At 41.2% G+C, this 21,768-nt stretch overlaps 1 protein-coding gene across 2 annotated transcripts in view; it reads right to left on the bottom strand.

Moving 5' to 3' along the window:
• Nucleotides 1-21,768, bottom strand: part of ADAMTSL1 (ADAMTS like 1) — a 301,635-nt gene that overhangs the window by 94,295 nt on the left and 185,572 nt on the right. For both annotated transcript variants that reach the window (XM_066614676.1, XM_066614678.1), the window contains exons 14-15: nt 19,458-19,759; nt 4,665-4,794 (exon numbers count right to left, since the gene is read on the bottom strand). In XM_066614676.1, coding sequence (XP_066470773.1) covers nt 4,665-4,794; nt 19,458-19,759 — 432 coding nt within the window. The remainder of the gene's footprint in view (nt 1-4,664; nt 4,795-19,457; nt 19,760-21,768) is intronic.

Below are 21,768 nucleotides of genomic sequence, written 5' to 3'. Positions count from 1 at the left end.
TCTCTCCCCCCCCCCCCCCCGGTGTGCATCTGGTTCTCTACCATTCAGCTATTTGCACAGGAATAAACATTTAGTTCTGAAAGTATGTTAAGAACAAAGCTGCAGAAATTGACTGGAATTTCCTTCATTTTCATCCATCTGGCTTTCATTGCCTGCTCTTCTCTCCTCCTACACAACCCTCTCTCTCTCTCTCTCTCTCTCCAAACCTTTTTAACACATGCTGTCCAAGATGTAGGAGAGATACAAGAACTGTAATTCAAAACATCCATTATGGCAGTCTTCATTGCTCCTGGTACTACTCTCTGACTTACCTTACCGATGCCATTGCAATATTCAAGAAAAGAGACTGTGATTAGATAGACAATAACTGCCACTGTGCTTTGGAGAGGCTGCCAAATGTTGCTTGTATCAGCTGTTCCTGGTTAGTGATTACAGAACATCACAGATCCACCAAATGCTGTGGGTGCCCCTTTTTTCAAAAGGCCCTTTCTCCAAGAAATTCTGCAGACAACATATCATATCTCTAAAGCTCTCTTTACATTTGGCATATTGATTTGGCAACCCACAGGGAAGGACAAAAACTCAAGCAAGAAGCATTTTTGAGCGTCGGCCATTTTCCTGTCAAGCATTACTGGAAGTGACTTTGTCAAAACTATTTTGAAGAGGCAATTCAATTGCAACTTTCCCTGGTGTAACCCTAGTGGGACCAGGGTTCATTGAATCCCCTTAGACTGTTTTAAATACAAGCAATGACGAAATAAAATTTGCTCTCCAAGTGGAGTTGAAGGGAAAATTACAACCTCAATGTAATTTATTGATTGATCATTATTTCATCATAAATTTGACACCTAAAAGCAACCTTCAGACTGCCTTATCCACCCTTTGTTACTGTAAATCTAGTGGGGGAGCTGTGAATTTCTTCAGAGTGATGACATTCTTTAGCTTATGAAAGCATTTGCCAAAGATCTTTTAGAAAGAGAATACCTGGTCTCATGTCAGACAATTAAGCAGTGATTTTCAAACTTTAAACCTGCAGACAGTATTTTTTTCCATTGATTCATCTGTCAAGAGCCCCTGAACATATGTTATGATTTCAGATAATTCTGGGTCATGTTCTAAGTCGCACATGCAGTTTACATGGTGTACTTGTTAGGCTTTGAGAATTGAGGCAACCTAGAATGCACCCCAGGTGATCCTGCAATGTGCTATTGCAAGAGAAGAAGACTAGATGTAGACAATTTGTCATTTAGGCAACTGGTCCACCATCACTTCTTCTTAATGAACAAACCCAATAAGCTTCCAAGCCAAGGAACTGCAGAGCTTCCTGGAATAGTCCTTCTACTAGGAGCACTTCTAGCACTGCAAAGTTATGAAGCTACTCATGCTCCTGAAGTTTCTGTGAAATATGGCTGAAATATATATTCAACTGTCCACAAAAGAAGAGCCAGACACAAGTCTCACCTGCCTATCAAACAAGTCTCTAGAAGTTGGTTTTGCAAAATCATGTATGAGAGGTTCAACTGAGACCTGCTTCACACATTCCCTGAAAACATTCCTGTCTGTCTTTTTTGCATTTCTTGCAACACGCTGAACAGAACTGCATGTCTGAAAACACTAGTCAAACAAGTGCCCCAGAACTATGGCTTCAAAAAATGTGTTCAGATTCCCCAGTTGGTCTCCTCAGATTTGTGCCAGCTATTTTGCTGATACAGAACCAAATATAGTAAGGGAAAGGAAACAGGGGAACAGGGATAAGATCCTGGCACATGTGGTACTGCGGGGTTCCACTTCTCCTTTTCTGCCACCTGCCTGCCTCCTCTCTGCCAGACACTCCTCTTCCCTGCTCCATTCCTCCCACTTCCCACCCCAGCTGCTAACTTACCAGCGCGGTGGGTGGCTCCTCCATTTGTATGCTGGTGGCCTCACTGTGCACATTTGACCCATATATCAGCCAGTTAGGATTGGGTCCTAACTTACTCTGGACCATGGTCTGGATCAGGGATGCTTCAGTATGGGAACAAAGTTAGCTAAACTTCATTCAACCTGGTTACTGTCAAACTGCACAATGTTTATTCTGAGCCCTGCATAAGACACATATTTTTCAAGACAAGCATTTAATTTCATAAGCATTCTATATTAAGCTGGTCCCGCAATTCTCTCACACACTAATGCTTTCCAGTTTAAAAAAGAGAAAGAAAAAGTGACCAAGTCAAGTTGGAACTCATAAAGGACCAATTTGATCACCCCATCTGGAAAAGAAAACAATCTAAAGCCATACAAGCTCAGACAAAATGTTACATGTAATTTTTAGCACTGGATATAATGTATACCAGTAGCAAAGAGGGGAAAATGTTCCCTGAGTTGGACAGAAGTAAAATGTTCTGTTGAGCAATTCTTTTTGCTCCATAATTATATTTCCCTTCCCCCCCCCCCCCCAATGTTCACTGCACTTTTGTCTACATTAAGAAGCAATTACTTTTTCCGGGGAAATGACTCACATTTTCAAGCCTGTGTTTGATCACTGATATATTACTGCTAGGCAAATTGCTTTGAGAGTATAATTGATCATTTCACTGCCTCTTTCATTCTTCTCTGTATGGAACTTGCCCAGATGGAAGAAATGTGTGTGAACAATCTTAGATATTTGAAATATTCCTGATATTTTCATTTTGCATAGGCCTGTGTGATATTATCCTGGAATCAGCTGCATCATTTTCAAATGCTCCAGCACCTTTAAAGATCACGGAGTATTGTTGAAAACAAAAATTACAGTTTTTGAGGTTGACACGCACTGTTATAAACATTAATTATGTTCTGGTAATCCTCACACATAATAGCCATTAACACACACATCACTGGATGGGAGGTGGGCCCAAGACTTTCAGATGCCTGAGGCAGGATGCTAAATGCTGCCCACATTGTTGGTGTGCTGGTCTGCTCTTCCCATTGTGAGACACTCTCTCCTTACTTCCTCTTCCACTCTGTGCCCCTTCTCAATTTCCAAACCAGGGAGTGGGATGAGGAGGTAAAGCACTGGAAGTGAGTGGGTGAATAGAGATAGAAGCCCCCTGCCTGTGGCAACTGCCTCAAGTTGGCTTCATGGATGGGCTGGTTGTGATTGAATGATGAGCCTATACAGAAGGCCAAAACTAAAAAAAAGCTAACTCATTGTCCTGGATAGTGTAGTCATTTATGTCACCCTGCCAGAGGTTTTTAGAATACATCAGGAGTGGATGTGGAATAAAATACTTGGAAAGATATGAGGAGAAATTGTGCCTAGGCCCCTAAGTAGGGTTTATTTTCAGTTTTTCTGAAACTTTTTTTGAATTTGGGCTTCTGTTCCAAAATTTCTCTCTCATTTAGGACACCCAACTTGGCATCAACCTGCCATTTTCGAAGATAAGCGCACGAAGAGTTTCATACTCATCTGTATCCATCCTACATGTGCATGTGTGACTTGGATTGAAGAAATATACATTTTAGGAGACATGCCCCACATTCCCATGGCTCCTGCCCAGTTTCCTCAGAGGAGATCAAAGAATTGTACATGGCCCTTCTTTTTATGCTCAACAATACTGTGGAGTAGGTTGTGTGGAAAGATATTGATACGCAGTAAGTTTTGTGCCTGAGTAGGGATATAAACCCAGGTTTCCTTGGTCTAATGATGTTCCTTGCATGAAACTGAGAGCAGGAATTCCTTGTGGATATAACCTGTTTAAGCATATTAGACATCAAGACTTATACCCAGATTAAACCTTATTCTTCATGCATAAAGGTGAAATTCCAGAATGCCTTTGGGATCAAGCCTGTTGAGGCAACCAGTTCAGAAGACATACACCCAGGCCTCAGCTCTGTGCTTCCTGTGTGGACCTGGATTCCAGGGTTCCTCTTTAGAACAAACAGTTAAGTCTTCTGAACTGAAGCTGCTTAACGCCCAGACCTTGGTTGTATCTCAGTTTCCTGAACAAAGTACGCTGAGGTAAAAGTTAAAACAAATTTGTCTCTTTCCTTATCATAATAAAGTCTTAGTTCACTTCAAGGAAACTAGCAATTTTGTTGGTGGTGAAAAAAACAGACAAAAGCCGATGTCTGTGATTGGTGGACCTTGCTGGGGGGCGGGGCGGTGGATGAAATTGTGGAGGAAATAGTGTGTCTCCAGGCAAAGCTAACAGTTCTTTATAATCCCTTACGAGATTCAAATGCAATCAGTACAACAGCTGATGGTGAGGGCCTGCACAAGAGACCATGGACCGGAGTTGTGCCTTTTCTTTTTCAAGAACTAATGGTGCTAAGAGATAAAATAAAAACTAAACACCAAAGTAACAGTGTCTGTTTTGGAATGATAAGGGAGAAAAAGTCAAGCTAGAAGCAATCCCTTCCTGATGCTAATTCAGGTGGCAGTGGAAAAAAAAAACAGGGAAGGACTGGGCATTCTTCCTGCTCTTATGGCACCTGGTATGCACAGGGTTTTTCCCCACTTGGGAGCAGAAGCAGAACACACAACAAAACTAGAAATTTCTGAGGTTGGCTCTGCACATGTGCAGAACTCCATTATGAGTGAATGCACAAAGACCATTAAGAAGGACCAACAATTCTAATTCTCCTAGATGTAGAAGATAAAGAACAAACAAAGAGCCAAAAAACAAGGACAAAGAGTAGCCTACCTTGGAGGGCAAGGTTCCAGGTTACAGGCTTTCAGCAACTGTGGGGGACGCCGGCTACCCACACACAGATTTTCCTCTGCAAAGTCTCCAGTCTGTTTATTCAGGCAAGTCACTATTGCCTCTTGGACACCTGCATGAAGGAAAATTAAATTTTAAAACCCCAGAATCAAAATTCAGAGCACGGAGTCAGGAGAAAGAAGTGTAGACATGACACCAGCAGGGGGTCCTATTGAGCTGCTGTAGGGCTCAGTGCCTCTGAGAGAGCAATCTGACACTCTTGACTGTCAACAGACAGGATCACCCAATGCTGCCACCCATGGAGCAGGAAAGGGACTTGAATACAGCATTTAGTATGTGGAAATCTAGAGCCACATGGTGGGTGAGCTCTTCATTCCTGAAAGGTACCCCTAGCAGGATACTAACTGAAGCATGCCAAGAAAATGGAATTTTTCCACTGGTATGCTGGAACAAATTGCCTGCAAATTCTTTTCCATTTAGTTGACATTCAAAATACGTATATTCAAGTTACAGTGCTTGATTTACTTACTCTGTAGAGAAACACAATTATGGAGCTATTATCTCCTGTGCCTAAAATTCAGTGCTCCCTAAAGTATCTAGCAACAATGGGAAAGCAAAGGACTAAGGGAAAATTTGTATATCAAGCAGCAGCAGCTACAGCACAGACCTTAGCTTGTGACATGTGGTACAAAATGAAGCACATGGAATTCAGAATCTCAACACAAACTAGAACATTTGGGCTTAAATAGATTTGGTTCCACTGAGCTAAATGGGATGAAACTGGCTTGGGTATCATAGTATCTGTGGATAATTTTGTTTGCAGCTACAGCTACATGCACAATGTGAAAAAAAAATGACACTCTCATAGCAAACATTGAATTTAGACACCAAATCTGTCAGGGTAGCTGGGCATGCCTGTAAGGCAGTATAAGAAGCATACTGCAAGAGAGCTGTGTTTCATCTTTTTGTACTTCGGGGGTAATGCGCAACAGGGGAATCTGGGCATCTTCACAGGGAGAACAGCACAGTTAATAAATAAATCACTGGTGAATATCTGGAACTCAGACATCTCTCAAGGGTAACAAGTCCTCCCTTTGTACATTACCCTTTAGCCATAAAAAGAGATAAAAGGACTCACTCATGTTTCTTATTTGGTGCTTCTTTGTATTGCTTGAACATATCTCATTTTCTTCATTTGCAAAATGGAAAGAGCAGCCCCTATTTCCTTCTCATACAAGGTGGGTTATATGAATATAACTGGAAAAATACGCTTGAAATGTTCAGATGTCAACACTGCTTTCATGGGTTGGAGCAGAGAAGAGACAACATGGCGTTCAGCAGAGTTGGATTTTATGTTAGATAGGTATGTGGGCAGTGAGGTTTGAATGCTTTGCAACCTTTCGAGGCAATCTAATTCATTAATGGATGAAAATATTTGTTTTCCTAGAAGATAATGCAGGGCTTTGGTGAATATCATAGACATCTTCTGCACTATCAGTGTTGAATTTTCCCCCCAAGGGCCCATTCCTATCCAACTTCCCAGCACTGATGCAGCTTTGCCAATGGGGCATGTGCTTGGTGGCACGGCAGTCATGGAGGCCTCCTCAAAGTAAGGGAATGTTTGTGCATTGATGCATTGTGACTGGAAAGTTGGATAGGATTGGACCATAAGTGACCATGAGAGGCTTTCCGAGGGAGAACGGCAGAAAGGCTCCTACAGTCCCAGAATGGCTAGTGGGCCACATACAGTTGTCCTTAAAACTTCTGCATAGTCCTTCACATTAGAAACTTTTATATTCTTTTAGCCACGGTGGCTCTACAGAACATCCTGAAAATAGAATAAAACTTCAGAAGTTAGAAGACATGGGAAAAGAAGTTCCAATGCATCATTTTTTTGTTTTTATTTTTAAAAAACTCATGATTTTGCAACATATGTTGAGGTTTTCTGCATTTCTGGGATGAACAATGCCAGAATATGGTCATGACAAAGCATCCCTTTGGCTGCATCTGGGCTTTCACTAGGTACATATAAATACTAGGCCAATTATGTTAATTAAATGAAGCTAAAATATGCAAATCAACTGCAGCCGTCCAATATGTTTCCAGTGTTGCTCTCAAGTGATGGAACAAGCGTGTTGCCTCAGGCTTTTGGCAAACAGATGCAAGGAGTTCTCTATGACAGAAGATGAATAAGCTGCTTTTGCTGCATAGTTACACTGTACTGCCTGTGGTAATTCATGGGTGATTTGTTGTGATTTCAAGCCTTTATTGGATGGTGACACTTAGCGCCTTAGATGAGACCTCCAGCATGACCTCCACCACAACCAGAAGCAGCAGCAGCAGCCCAGTGTTTCATTAACCAAAGCACCAAGTCCTTTGAAGATGACAGTGTGTTTACAAAACCATCAAGCAGGCTTGAGCACTCAAGGAGTAAGAACAATACTGATGTGTGCATAGAGCCCACAAAACACTGATTTTTATTTTTTTTTTAGTTCCAAAGTGTAAAAACATCATGCTTTTCTCTAGCAATGGAGCAAAGCATTGTTGCTCATAATGCCATTATGGCATTTTGTTTTCAATCACATTCACAAAATTGTTGGCGCTGCCCTTTTCTTCACTTATCACGTGCAAGCATGCAGACTGTATGAAATTATGGCCCCCCAATAAAGACAGCTGGGACAGATGCAAGAGCACTGGAAATGCAAAGAAAAAGGGGTGAGACCACAGCTGAGAACGATTTCACTATGCTATGTTTACAAACATACATCTCAAAATGTTAAGTATGATGTCAGAAATATAAGAAACATACGTTTGTAAACATGCATCATACCGAAACACAGAGACAGAGAGCTAAGACTGAGTCTGGTTCTCTATGAAATGTGCACTCTGTGACAAATCTGTATCTCATGGGGTTCTGCTTGAGGTTCTGCTTAAAAATGCATTTAGATGAATGTGTAGTTTGGCCCTGAGCCATGAATCAGTACTTCCCTGGTTCAAATCTTGACAAATTTGCCATGAAGTCATTAGCTGGCCTTAAGAAAGTCTCTCAACTGCTGACAAGCAATACAGGAATAATAATACTTATCTACTCTGCCAGTTTGTTGTTATTGAGGAGGCAACAAGTGTTATTGAGGAGGCTACCCAGACTATATATACTCAAAAAGCAGGGTCAGCCTGCATCTTACACATGATAGACTCATGCAAATTCAAGTATATGTGCTCAGCTCCCCCTCCAAAAAAAAAAAAAGACAAGAGAAAAACAATAGTTTAAATAGTGCAGGTGACTCTGCCCGACATTCCACTTATGGCCATTCTGTTTATGCCCAGGAGTGAGCCTGAAATGGGAAAATGAAGCTGCTGGTCCTCATGTCTCTCATACTATGTGTTTTGTTCTTAAAGAGTCAGTACATATTTGATGGCTTGAAGGGAATTTCATCTATAAGCAAGATGTAGGATGTAGGCTGAATGTAAATACATCTTGTTCTCCACCAGTAGGGAGAGTTGGTACCAACTTTAAAAGTTTGGGAGTTGCTTTCTCCTTCTGTTTAGCAGCTTCTTTTCCTGCCTTTTGTCTTCTGCCTGTGTAGCAATGGCTGTAGCTCAGTCTATGTTCAATTAAAACTCTTGACAAAAGTCAGTTTGCTGTGTGTGGGACTGCTTAATTATATCTCAGCTTGGCTAACAGTTATAAGAACTGCAATGACATCATGTATGTGAAGCACTCTGCATTCTCTAACAAGTGATACAAAATTTAAGTATTATTATCCACGGTGTGTACAGATTTGTAATAGTGGCCTCACTGCTGCAGCATATGTGTAACCATGAATATAGAATGGGGCTTATTCAAACTCCTATATTGGCAGGCATCATTGTGAAATATTTTCCTCCAACAAGGGTGGCTATTTTAAAACAAGGCCTCCCCCCCTTGATTATTTCAAAGCTTCTCCCATGGAAGGAATAAAAGTAATACCAGTGATTTATTTGCATGAAGGGTATGAAGCCAAGAACATTCTGCATTTTAGTGTTTGGCAGCTCCCAATCAAGTCTTTTTCACCCTCCCCAGCTGAATAAATTAACACAGTTGTAAAAACATAAACACATAATAATCACTATCCTGGATTAGATTTACGATCCATCTAGCTAAACATGGCATCTTGTGATAGTGATCAAACAGATGCTTCAGAGAGGACCACAAGCAGGGCACGTTGGTGATATCCACCTTCTATTCTCAGTCACAAACTTTTAATAAATATTTGTGTAGGTCTAAATCAACTGATCCATCAAACCATGATTTGGTGGTTAAGGAACACGAACTGAAAGACATTGTGCCTGTGCAGTCCATCTATGCAGTTTGCTCCTTCATCTTAGCCTTTCGAGCAAGGTCAAATCCTTATATTCTGGTTTGTAAACAGAAAAACCACAGTTCCCACAACACAAAGAGCTGAGCTGCAGGGGCTCTGCACCTGAGCTGAGGAGGAAAGGACACAAAAGTAGGATACTTCTCTACCTAGCCCATAAGCCAGTCTCTTTTCTAGGCACCGATCAGGTTGAGAAGCACTTAACTTTATTTCAGAAGAGAACCTAGGATCATTCTCTGACATATAGCATTAGCAAACATACTGAAAGATGTAAAATCTGTAAAATGATCTATGAGTGCTGGTTCTTCCTGGCATTCAGACAAGCCTAGAAAGTGGCCAGAAAAGACCGATGAACAAAGGATGGGGGGACTTCCTATGCAAGGGCAGTTCAAATGTTACACTCAAAAGTAGCTGCTGGTTTTTCTTACACTCACACTGGACAACTTTTAGTACACAGATTCAAGATATACCATACTAACAAGTAGCATGGCAGTGATTTGCATATTTAATTTTTGATTTAAATGTTGCCATTTCCAATTTAGCAATGGCTTAAATATTTCTCTTTCTGAATAGACCAAGGATCTGTACTGGCTATAAAAATGTATAATAATAAAGAAGTCAAACATTTCTTTTTAATGAGAAAAGATGGCAGAAAAAGTTACTGCAAATAAGACACAAAAAAACTCCTGTCTTTCTGCTTTCCAGAGGATCTGTGCGTCAAGTTCCAAAATTATTGCTCATAATTTTAATAGAAGGAAGTTGGGCTAGTTTGCTCTTGAAAATCCCTACAGTTTATGACTGGGAAATTAAAATGCTACACAGTGCAGGAATAGGACATGAATCTAAGTAGCTTTCAGTTCACTTTCAATATACCATCAAATAGGATTTGCAGTGTTTATATCTACCAGAATAGCATAATTGTTACATGATACTTGATGACAGCAGTGGAAGACGCAGCCACTGAATGAAGACTAAATTACTAACTAGTTCCTTCTGGCTGCTCCTCCTAGGAGGATGAAAGGTTACTACTGTGTCTATCAGATTTCATCTCCTGAGAGCACAAAAACAATAAAATTAACTTGATCAGTCATGCAACAGTGGTAACAAAGAGTATTATTTGGAACCTATTTATTTCATTTTAATCTACTTCTGAGAAAATAGTATTTTTTTAAAAAATATTCTTCGTGGCAGCCATTTTACAAACAATCAAAAGACTTTGAACTGATCATTGTTTCTGCTATAGCTACAGTTTTTGGGTGCAATAAGCATGAGGTTTTTAAACACTCAAATAAATAGACAGTGCAGTGCTGTTTGATTTTTGTCCACCACTTTTCAAAAAAATGAAATGTGATATCTATGCTTGACATCCATAACAGTAGTAGCGATTAAATGGCTAGTTTTCATTATCAGTCACCGCACGGCATAAGATATAGAAGTGTTCAATTAATTAGGTCCATGATTCTCAAAGTAGGTGTGTGTCCCAAAAGAAGTGTGAGAGATAAAAGGCTCCTTAACATCTTGCAGTCCAGCACAGGTTTTGATTGGTCTTGGAGCAAGATAACCAGCCTTTCCTTTCCAATCAATGTATTCCAAAAACATACAAAGCTTTTTGATGACTGACAGCAGTGACAGCCAACAACACAACAATTAATTTTAATAATTTTGTTTAAATTTCTCTCCAGAAGTCAAAAGCGGTCAGTTTTACACTTGATCATATCACCTTCTCATACGCTGCAGGATGGAAATTTATGAGCCTTACCAGAAAGTTGGAACTCTGCATAGTTGACAAAAACTAGGAAAGATGATGCCCATGTTTTGCAGCAGTGCATTAACTTCTGCAGCTAAAAAGGATATGTATCCATTCATTGTTGCATTCTTAAAGACTGTTCACAGAACAGGATCATCAACATCTCCTCCAAGGTATCCTGTACTGTGTAGTACCCTTCGGTCCACCCAAGCTCTGCCCATTAGGTCTATCACTATTATTATTAATAAATAATAGAAAACTACGACAAATTATTGTAATTCATTCAAATGGAAAACAGTCATGGAGTTCTCCAGTTTAGAAGGATGGATTGGCAAAAGTTGGCAAAAGGCTCCTTTAAATGCATAATGGCTGAGTTGGAGCAGTTGTGTGTTTACTGAGTCATATTCACAACAGTGTTCCTTCTGATGACACGGTCTGCATCAGCCATGCTTTAGGAGCTCTGCAAGCTGTGTGTTAGATTTGCACCTGATCACTACTGCGACACTGCAGAGGTGCATGCTTTTGTGCCATCCTGAAGAACCTGCTTCCCCTGCTTGTATCTTAGAAAAAGGGGAGGTGTATGGAAAAGCATCATCTTGCTCTGATTATACGGGATATGAATGAGCTAGTCAAAGTCACAAACAAATAAGAAACAGGATTCACTTTGCAATTACACTTCTACTCGTACCTAACAGAAGTTATCAATACCTTATGAAATATCACCAATTCATTACAAAGGCACTATTCTGTATGGCAAATTACTGCTTTAAGAAGTTAAGAACTCTAGGAGGTTCAACAATTCTAATCGGTATAGATTCCAGAAACAATTCAAAGAAAATGATGGAAGAAACCCAAATGGGTTGGCCACTATGACCCAAATCCTAACCAACTTTCCAGCACTGGCATAGCTGTGCCAATGGGGCACGTGCTGCATCCTGCAGTCAGGTGGCACTCATGGAGGCCTCCACAAAGTAAGGGAATGTTTTTTCCCTTACCTCAGAGCTGCATTGCCCTTATGCTGGTGCTGGAAAGTGGGTTAGGACTGTGCGTATTAAACAATTTCCATAATATGCATAAACAGTGACCCTCCTTAACTTTTAACCTAAGTGCCAGGCTTATTAGTTTTGAGCAAACTTTTAGTTAGTTATTTCTGCCACATGTTCACTCTCTCATTCCTCAGATCCAAGCTAATGACATGTGGTAGGATAAGCTATGAAAACCAGCTGAGACTTTAGTAGATTCAGTAAGGAGATATATATGCAACAGCCCAGTTCTTGAGATTCATAAGTCTCCACTTACAAAGCAGAAGTCAAGCAACGTAAAATAAATGACACTTGATGCTTCCTGCCTCAGCCCTGCTGTTTAAAAACATGGTTCCCTGGCCTGAATGTAAGTGGTCAGCAGGAAATGTAAACAACCAGACAAGTGCATTAGTCATATGAAAGACCCCAGCTGTGAATTTTGATACCTTCTAGATCCAAAAGGGTATTACATCTGGACTGTATTTTCAATAGTTCTCCTACAGAGCCGCTCTCCTTTTTCCAGAGAGAACATAAGACCAAGGGTTGATTCTCATATTACAGTTGCCATGCTAAAGCTGGTGCAGACATTTCTGTGTGGTGGTATCTCCACACAGTGGCCGTACTATGTGAAGACTGCTTATCATATGGATTCTTTACATTGTTTCATTCTCAACCACCTTAGAAATGTGAGGAGAAACAAGGGGAACCACAACCATGTGGAACATTTCTAGAAGTTTCTGTATGGCAACCACAAGGTGAGAATCAGCCCTTAGTTCACACCTCTATTTCCTGCAGACTAGTGCTGTTTTAGTGATGCTCTGATGTACAGGATTTGCACTGTGTTACGTGTCAGTGCAATATTTGCCAGTATTACAAAACAAAGGATGTGGCAGTAACACAACTGGAAGCACTGTCAGTGTAGAGCAGTGATTTTCAAAGTGGGCGCTAGCGCCCCCCAGGGGGCGTTGGAAAGATCCAAGGGGGCGTTGAAAGTAAAATGGGCGTTAGGGGGGCGATGGGGACAAAGTGGGCGATAGGGGGGCAGTGACAGGTCAGGCCAGGTGAAAAATGCTGGCTGCCACCAAAAAAAAGGGGTTCCAGGCGGCCAGCGTTTGAATTTGGCGCGCTTTGTCCTTGCGCGCCTCTGATTTGTTTTTCTCTGCCTGGAGTTCAAACAGTCATATCAAGACTTTTGGTTACAAAAATTTTTGACCGATACCCTGCACTGTAGAACAAAGTTAAGATGTACTTCATTGCTTTCCCTACATCATATTTAGTGGAGCGAGGCTTCAGTGCAGTCGCCCACCTACTTTCCAAGCAAAGAAACAGACTGAACATTATTGAACGTGGGGATCTAAGACTTTTCCTTAGTTCCTTTCAGCCAGATGTTGATAAGCTGATATCCCTACACCAAATACATCCATCCCATTAAACTTGTGAAGACAACGTAGTTGCAGAAGAGATGCAAATTTAGCTTTTTAAAAATGTTATTTATTAAAAATGTTAAATGTTATATATTTAACTTTAAATACTGTTTACTAGATTTATTTGTCAAATACATACGCTTTTTTTATAGTGTTGTATTACTTGTTTTGAATTTGCAGTAGACTATTAAGCAAAGAGGTGGGGGGCGCTAGGAATTTTTCCTGGGCCTCAAGGGGGCGTTAGCCCGAAAAAGTTTGGGAACCACTGGTGTAGAGTTTTCATGTCGCACAGCCCTATTTATGCTGAAGAGGTAAAAGGTTAGAGATGCAATGCAGACCATGACCTTTGGAAATGTAATTAACCACTGTGAACAAAGTGCATTATAGTTTTCAAACAGCATGGAGGACATTCAAAACATTTCATTAAGAAGAAGTCTAGGCCAGTGTTTCTCAAACTGTAGGTCAGGATCCACTAGGTGCGCTGCAATCCAATTTCAGGTGGGTCCCCATTCATTTCAATATTTTATATTTAATATATTAGACTTGATGCTACCATGGTATGTGACTGCATTTGGGGAAATGTTACAGACCTGTACTTTTAACAAGCTACTATATATTTTATTTTAACAATGATAGTAAATGGAACTTACTCCTGGGTAAGTGTGGGAAAGATTGCAGCCTAGGATTGTAAAATATTTTCCTGCTTGATGATGCCACTTCCGGTCATGACGTCACTTCCAGTGGGTCCTCACAGATTCTGACAGATAAAAAGTGGTCCCGGTGATAAATGTGTGAGAACATTGGTCTAGGCCAATGGGAGCTTATCTAGTGGGGGAATCAAGGGCCAAATCCTATCCAATTTTCCAACGCTGATACAGCCGTACCAACAGGGCATATGATGCATCCTGTGGTGAGGAGTTATGGAGGCTTCCTTCAAGGTGAGGAAACATTTGCTCCCTTACCTCAGGGCTGTACTGCAGCTGCATCAGTGTTGGAAAGCTGGATAGAAATGGGTCCTTTGGATGCAATCTTATACACATTTATCTGGGAGTAGGTCCCATTCAACGAAATGGTACTTACTTCTAAGTAAGCATGTATAGGATTGTGCTGTAAGTAATATTAAGTAGTAGGGTTGGGAAGAAAACACAGGACGATATATAGTTACCTACATCATATGGAATGAGCTGTAGCTCAGTAGTAGACCATATACTTTGTACACACAAGTTCCCAGATTTGATGCTGACTGTCTTCAAGTAAACCCATGTCAAACATCCTGGAAAGTAACTGATGGCCAAGATAAACAATATGGACCTAAATGAACTGATGGTCCAATAAAGCACCTTCCTGTGTAACCTATACACTGAGGAAGAATGCAAATAGAAAATTTACAGTGAAAGGGCTTTCTTGTGTGTGGTACCACTTTTATGGAACTCACTACCAGAATATCTAAAATCAGCCTCTTCAAAAGAGAGTTTCCGGTGAGGCCTAAGAACATTTTTATTCACATTAGCTTTTAGGGGTAGGTAAGAGTGGATCATTCCTGGTTGTCTTTTATGCAACCTGTTTTTATTGTGTATCCATGTGTTTTTAGCTGGTTGAGTGTTGCTTTTTTACCTATCACCACTTATGGGTTTTTAGAATAATTGTATTACTGCTGTACTGGTTTTTAAATTATCTAGATTTTAATTGTTTTTTAATCATTTTAGGCTGTGTTTTATGTATTCAGTTTTGTAAGCTGCCTTGAGCATTTGGAAAGATGGAGTATAAATAAATAAAGTACAAAATCTGGATAATAATTCTGATCAACAACAGGCCCAATCCTATCCAACTTTGCAGTGCTAGTGCAGCTACAATGAAGCCCTGAGGAAAGGGAACAAACATTCCCTTACCTGGAGGAGGCCTCCATGACTACCCACCACCACAGGACACAGCGCATGCCCTGTTGGCACGGATGCACCAACACTGGAAATCTGGATAGGATTGGGCCCTATATCTACCATGAAAAAATGGTGATTGAAATTTGCTGAAAGCAAAACAAACAGCTGAAGGGCGTTGAGTGATTACATCCAGTGCAAAATTAAGACAATGTTGGCGGTTTGTAAAGAAGCTCTTGGAATCAAGGATGCATTTAAAAAAGAAACGTTAAAAAAACAGGTTAGAAGCATGACGTAATAAACCATTGCATGCCTATACATTAAGAAAATAAAAGGTAAAATTGACAAAGAAACCAACTGGAAGTGGTTATGAAATGGAACATTGCAAAGAAGAACAGAAGTGCTTATAAAGGTGGAGCCTTGTTATTAGTGAGGGTTCCGTTCCTGGAATGGAATGGAATGCATGAAACCAAGTCACATGAAATTTGGTCATATCCGGAGCTGACCTGAGGTTCATGAATACCGAATGAAAACTGGAAGTACCTCTCTAGGACCCCCGGAAGCCATTGTGAGGCTCGTGGAGGCTGCTCATGGCCTCCACGGACCTCAGAACAGCCTCTGTAGATTCTAGAACGGCACTTCCTGTTTTCGGGCAAAAACTGGAAGTGCCTCTCTAGGACCTCTGGATGCCTTTCTGAGGCCAGTGGAGGCTGCACATGGCCTCCACGGGCATCAGAAGAGCTTCCGGAGGCAACTGGAGCACAGCTTCAGTTGCCTCTGAAAAACTGGTCTCTGAGGCTTTCAGAGAGCTCAGGTGGGGGCCAAGTCTGGCTCCATGCAGGTCCTGGGGACGTGCATTGAGCCAGATTTGTGAATAAGAATTTCACGAAAAAAGAGGCTCCACTTGTATTTGTCACACAAAAACAGGCATTACAAATGTATGTAATGAATGCAAGAGTTGAAAAGATCTCAAATGATAGTAAGGCACGGTGACCTTTGACCCCAGACTCTAACCCACATATAAAGGCCACTGAATAGCCCAGTATAAAGCATAGCAACACACAGAATGGTAAAAAGCTGCTTGATGTTAAGAAAGAATCATTTTTGCAGGTCTGATTAAAAGTCTGACAAAAGCTGCTTGGGCCTCAAAGTGCAAGGCAGCAGCTGGAGAGATGAGAAAGCTTTGGCAAATGTTATTCACTAACTTTGTAATTTAGTAACCTTTATGCTTTTAGAGTAAAACCATACATATGTAATATGGAAACCAAGAGATCGCTTGATGCCAAACGGTACCCAAGGTAAAAGGGTCACAGTAGTTATATAGAATTAAGCCATAGAAATCAAATTGCTTGTTTTTAGTAAAACTTTTAAACCTCTTTATAAAAGAAGCCTCAGTTTTGCAGACAGTCTTATAGTGTAACTGTTATGGAATGCAGAAGAGATAAGATAGGGCGCTCGTACAAGGCCACCCTAATGAGGGATGAGTACGGGTCTGAAGTTCTGCCAAGATGAAGTCTTCACACCTGTCTGTAAGTATTTTGTGCTCTCTGTTAATGATGTTATTCTAAACCTTATCAAAACAATCTGTATAATTGGGTTGATTTATGTGAATGTGATCCAACACTAAGTAAATAGTATCCTGCTGGGATTTAGAAACTTTTGTACTTTTCTAGGTTTTAAGGTGAAACCCCACCTGTATGTAAATCAAAGCCAATCAATTGTTTTGCCTACTTGTTGCCCACCTATTTCCCATCTTTTATGCAAATTGCACCTTATCTGTAACCTATTAGGTGTCTGCCCCATCTCTAATGTAAAATTTCAGTCAATGGGAAGTCTAGATTTTGGGACAAAGAGCCAAAATTGTATAAATGGTCAATATCAATATTGGGAATTGCTCTCATGCTTTGGACACTAGTCCCATGAGATGCCCATTGCTTGCAATGAAATAAAAGCCTGCAAACCTTCACTCCTGAGTACCGAGTTATTCTTGAGTTGCTTTTTCAACCTTGCAGCAATAGCAAACATAGACTATGTAAAGTAACCTCATCAACCTCATTATCTGTAGGTGCATCAAGATCATACAATCAGATTACAAGAAACAACATGACGAAGATGCTGTAATGTTACAAAGGAATTTATGCAAAAAGTACACTTTGCCACCCACAGAAAAATTGTGGAAACACAAGCCAGAAAAAAAAATTGTCAAAAGAAGCAGTTGAAGGAGCTGTGGGACTTTAAACATATAAGAAGGTGGACAGATCTGTGTTGGGGAAAAAGAAAATACATGAAATGTGTTGATGTGGTAATCCCTAGAGACAGCAGAATGGAAGAAAAAGAGCTTGAAAATATTACAAAATACAAAGAATCAGAAATGGAAGTTCAGCGTCTTTGGGGAAAGAAAGCAACAGCAATTCCAGAAGTGATCAGAGCACTAGATGCACCTCTGAGGAACCTAAAGAAACACATGGGCAATGCTGGCATAGATAGGATAAAAACCGGACACCTGCATAGACCACATTACTGGGATTCGTGCCACGTATTGTGATGATACCTCAATTGCTCCTCCTCCTCAATTGATACCTCTAGCCAAATACTTGGCTAGAATTCAAACTAGTGAGAGTCTTAAAAATGTTGGTACAAATACCTGGTGGAGTGGGGAAGTTTACACCACCACCACCACCAATAACAACAAGGATCTTAGGCAATGTACTTTGTATAAAAACAAATTGAAAACAAAGCAAAACAAAAATACCAACCATCAGCTATCCACAATTAAGAAAAAGGGAGTGTGGTATAAGCAAGGAAATTATTATAAAAAACAGGTAGTTTAGAAAAGGGGTTCTTAACCCTTTTACAATTACAGATCCCCAATTGATTGATTGATTGACCAATTTATCCCCATCCCCCCTTTGCCAGACTGTCAAAATCAGCACCAGTCCTATTAGGTACCAATATGATGTCAAAAGATGCCAATAGTTTGGTTTCACTTAACATATGGACAGCTCGGAACAGAACAGCTGAATGAAAGTTACAGCATCCAAGAAAAACTATTTCAAATTACAGGTCATCCACTGAGGTTCTGTTCTGGAACTTCTAGCGGATTAAAAAAATCTGTGGATTAAAAAAAAGTGGAAAAATAGATTTAAAGACCCACTTCCAGGTTTCTTGCCCCTCCATTGCTCCTAATGGAATAAGGTCTTGCCTCAACATCAGCGGGGGTTTGATTCTGGAACTCCCTGCTGGTACCAAAAAATGTGTTTTAAAAAAGCAGTTTGAAAAAATTAAAAAGTGCATCCCTTTACAACTGTGGTTTAAAAACAGTTTTTCTTACTGTTGTAGAGAGGCAGTCAGCAATTAGAAATGCAAAGGACCACCTGCCTTCAGCCTGGCTCAGCTGAAGAATGGAATGGTCGCTTGCATCACTGTCTCTCTACAACAGTAAGAAAAGCAGTTTTTAAAACTAATTTTAAAGGGATGCATTTTTCCCCTTCTCTAGGGATCAGCACATTCCCTCTCTTTTGCAGTGGCCATTCATGTTAAGTCAAATTCGTGTATAAAAAATCCATGTACAACAAGGCTGGACACTTATAACAAAAAAAAGGTGTGCATAAGGGCTGGACAGAGGGAGCACTCTAACTTCAACCATGTCAACTTAACTGGCAATACTGGGAAGTGGGCAGATGTCTGTGTTGAGTGATCTGCTTGCTAATTGGTTAGTGGCCTCACCACCTCAATCCATATTAATAATGGTGATAGTTAATAATATAATCTAACAACAGTTTTTAAGTCCCATACCTCCATCATTTGGTTCTCAAACCCCCAAGCAGTATGGATACCACCAGTTAAGAATCCCTGATTTAGAACATCAACTTTCAGCGCAATCCTGAGATGGATTTCAGGCTGGTGCAAGTCCCTTTTGTGCCTCCTCGTAAGTCGGCAAGGCCGGCATGTGGAGCCTTGCCAACCTCTGAGACTGACACAAGCCTCTGTGCTGACAGAGGCACCAAGTCTTGTGTTGGCTGGATCCCAACCTCCGTTCCCAGGGAGCTTGGAGCAGCTTCAATCTGCTCTGCTCTCCTCAGACTTGCATCACCTCAGGAGAGGGCACAAGTCCAAGAAGACCCATAGGTGCAAGGGTGGCTTACCCGGAGGTAAGGGGAGACGTTTCCCCTTGCCTCTGACTGAGCCACTTTGGGCCCCTATCCTGCGCTGGATACAGCGCAAGCCTCTTGGCTTGCCTGTTCCAGCACAGGATAGGATTGCGACCTTTATTAAATTGACTTATGGTTCTTTGATTATGGGCAAAAAGCAAAGCAAGTTAAACAAAGAAGATGAGAAATTGGAACTCACCTCCTCCACAAGATTCAGAGCACTCTGTGAAGCCTTCATACTCCCAGTCATAGAGTTCATCAAAATCCTGCAAGCCACCAACGAACAGATCAGGCTCTTCGAGACTATATTCTCCAGTCTCTCCGTTGCAAGGACCACCATAACAAGCTCGTTCTGATGCTGGCTTGGGCCCCTCGCATTCATCAACTGGCAAATCAGCCACAGACTGAGAGAAGGACAGCAGCACCTGGCACTTCACCAAACGTACTTGGATGCCAACCCCACAGGTCACACTGCAGGCGGACCAGGCCTCAGGAACAAACCTATGACAGAGCCAAGACATGGAGAAAAAGAGCAAAAATAAGAACCACTGCTTTATAAATATTAAGACGCTTGGTTTTCACTGATCTGGGCGTTAAGAATTACAGTGTTTCTGCAACAGATAGAAAGGCAAAATTTGATACATACATAGTCCAAGACTTCCTGATCACTAGAAAATGAGACATTAAGGGTGCAATTCTGAGGCACACTTGCGCCAGCCCAAGAGGGTTGCAAATGTGCCATAAAGCACGTTTGCACCTTCTTGTGAATCAGCTGGGCTGGCGCAGGGGTGCGCACTGGCCTGTGGAGGCTGAATCCAGCCTCTGAGCCAATTCTGCTGGGGAGACTTGCATCGGCCAAGCTGAAATTACATTTCAATATAGAGAAGATCTTTCTTAGTATAGGAAGATGCAATTGGTAAATGCAGTCCCATAATTCCTTTATTCCATGTATTCCTTGTACAAATATTACTCCAGACATGACTGAAAGTTAACAGTAGACAATGCCTTTAGTGTAAAAGCAGTATAACATCATCCAACCACAGAATCCCTCAGCACCCTGGTAAACAAAATTCTGGATATGCTCATAACATACACACTGCAAGAGCAGTAGAGAGATATATACATCATGCATGTAAACTCTTCCAGGGTCTGAAATTTGTTACATAAACTATAATTTATTCATTATTAATCATTTTACGGTGCACAGTAGTCCATAACTGAAACACAGGAAACAACATCAGGAAGTTATAAGTTTTTGCTTCCTAAATAGATATTTTGCATTTTGAATTATGAGCCTCGAACAGTAGGTTTAGGTTATGTAATAACTTGCTTCAAAGGCATAAAGGGAACCTGGAGCTGAGAGCAGTAAAACATACAAGGCTGCAATTAGAAAGTCAGCATTTACTAATAATAACCATATTTTAAAATTTGGTGATAGTGAACATAAGAACAGCCCCACTGGATCAGGCCATAGGCCCATCTAGTCCAGCTTCCTGTATCTCACAGCGGCCCACCAAATGCCCCAGGGAGCACACCAGATAACAAGAGACCTCATCCTGGTGCCCTCCCTTGCATCTGGCATTCTGACATAACCCATTTCTAAAATCAGGCGGTTGCGCATACACATCATGGCTTGTACCCCATAATGGATTTTTCCTCCAGAAACTTGTCCAATCCCCTTTTAAAGGCGTCTAGGCTAGACGCCATCACCACATCCTGTGGCAAGGAGTTCCACAGACCGACCACACGCTGAGTAAAGAAATATTTTCTTTTGTCTGTCCTAACCCGCCCAATACTCAATTTTAGTGGATGTCCCCTGGTTCTGGTATTATGTGAGAGTGTAAAGAGCATCTCCCTATCCACTCTGTCCATCCCCTGCATAATTTTGTATGTCTCAATCATGTCCCCCCTCAGGCGTCTCTTTTCTAGGCTGAAGAGGCCCAAACACCGCAGCCTTTCCTCATAAGGAAGGTGCCCCAGCCCCGTAATCATCTTAGTTGCTCTCTTTTGCACCTTTTCCATTTCCACTATGTCTTTTTTGAGATGCGGCGACCAGAACTGGACACAATACTCCAGGTGTGGCCTTACCATCGATTTGTACAACGGCATTATAATACTAGCCGTTTTGTTCTCAATACCCTTCCTAATGATTCCAAGCATAGAATTGGCCTTCTTCACTGCCGCCGCACATTGGGTCGACACTTTCATCGACCTGTCGACCACCACCTCAAGATCTCTCTCCTGATCTGTCACAGACAGCTCAGAACCCATCAGCCTATATCTAAAGTTTTGATTGTTTGCCCCAATGTGCATGACTTTACACTTACTGACATTGAAGCGCATCTGCCATTTTGCTGCCCATTCTGCCAGTCTGGAGAGATCATTCTGGAGCTCCTCACAATCACTTCTGGTCTTCACCACTCGGAAAAGTTTGGTGTTGTCTGCAAACTTAGCCAGTTCACTGCTCAACCCTGTCTCCATGTCATTTATGAAGAGGTTGAAAAGCACCG

This window comes from Tiliqua scincoides, chromosome 2, assembly GCF_035046505.1.
Source record: "Tiliqua scincoides isolate rTilSci1 chromosome 2, rTilSci1.hap2, whole genome shotgun sequence".
Taxonomy (NCBI): domain Eukaryota; kingdom Metazoa; phylum Chordata; class Lepidosauria; order Squamata; family Scincidae; genus Tiliqua; species Tiliqua scincoides.
The sequence above is the reverse complement of the archived record's forward strand: the minus strand, read 5'-3'. Positions and strand labels throughout refer to the sequence as shown.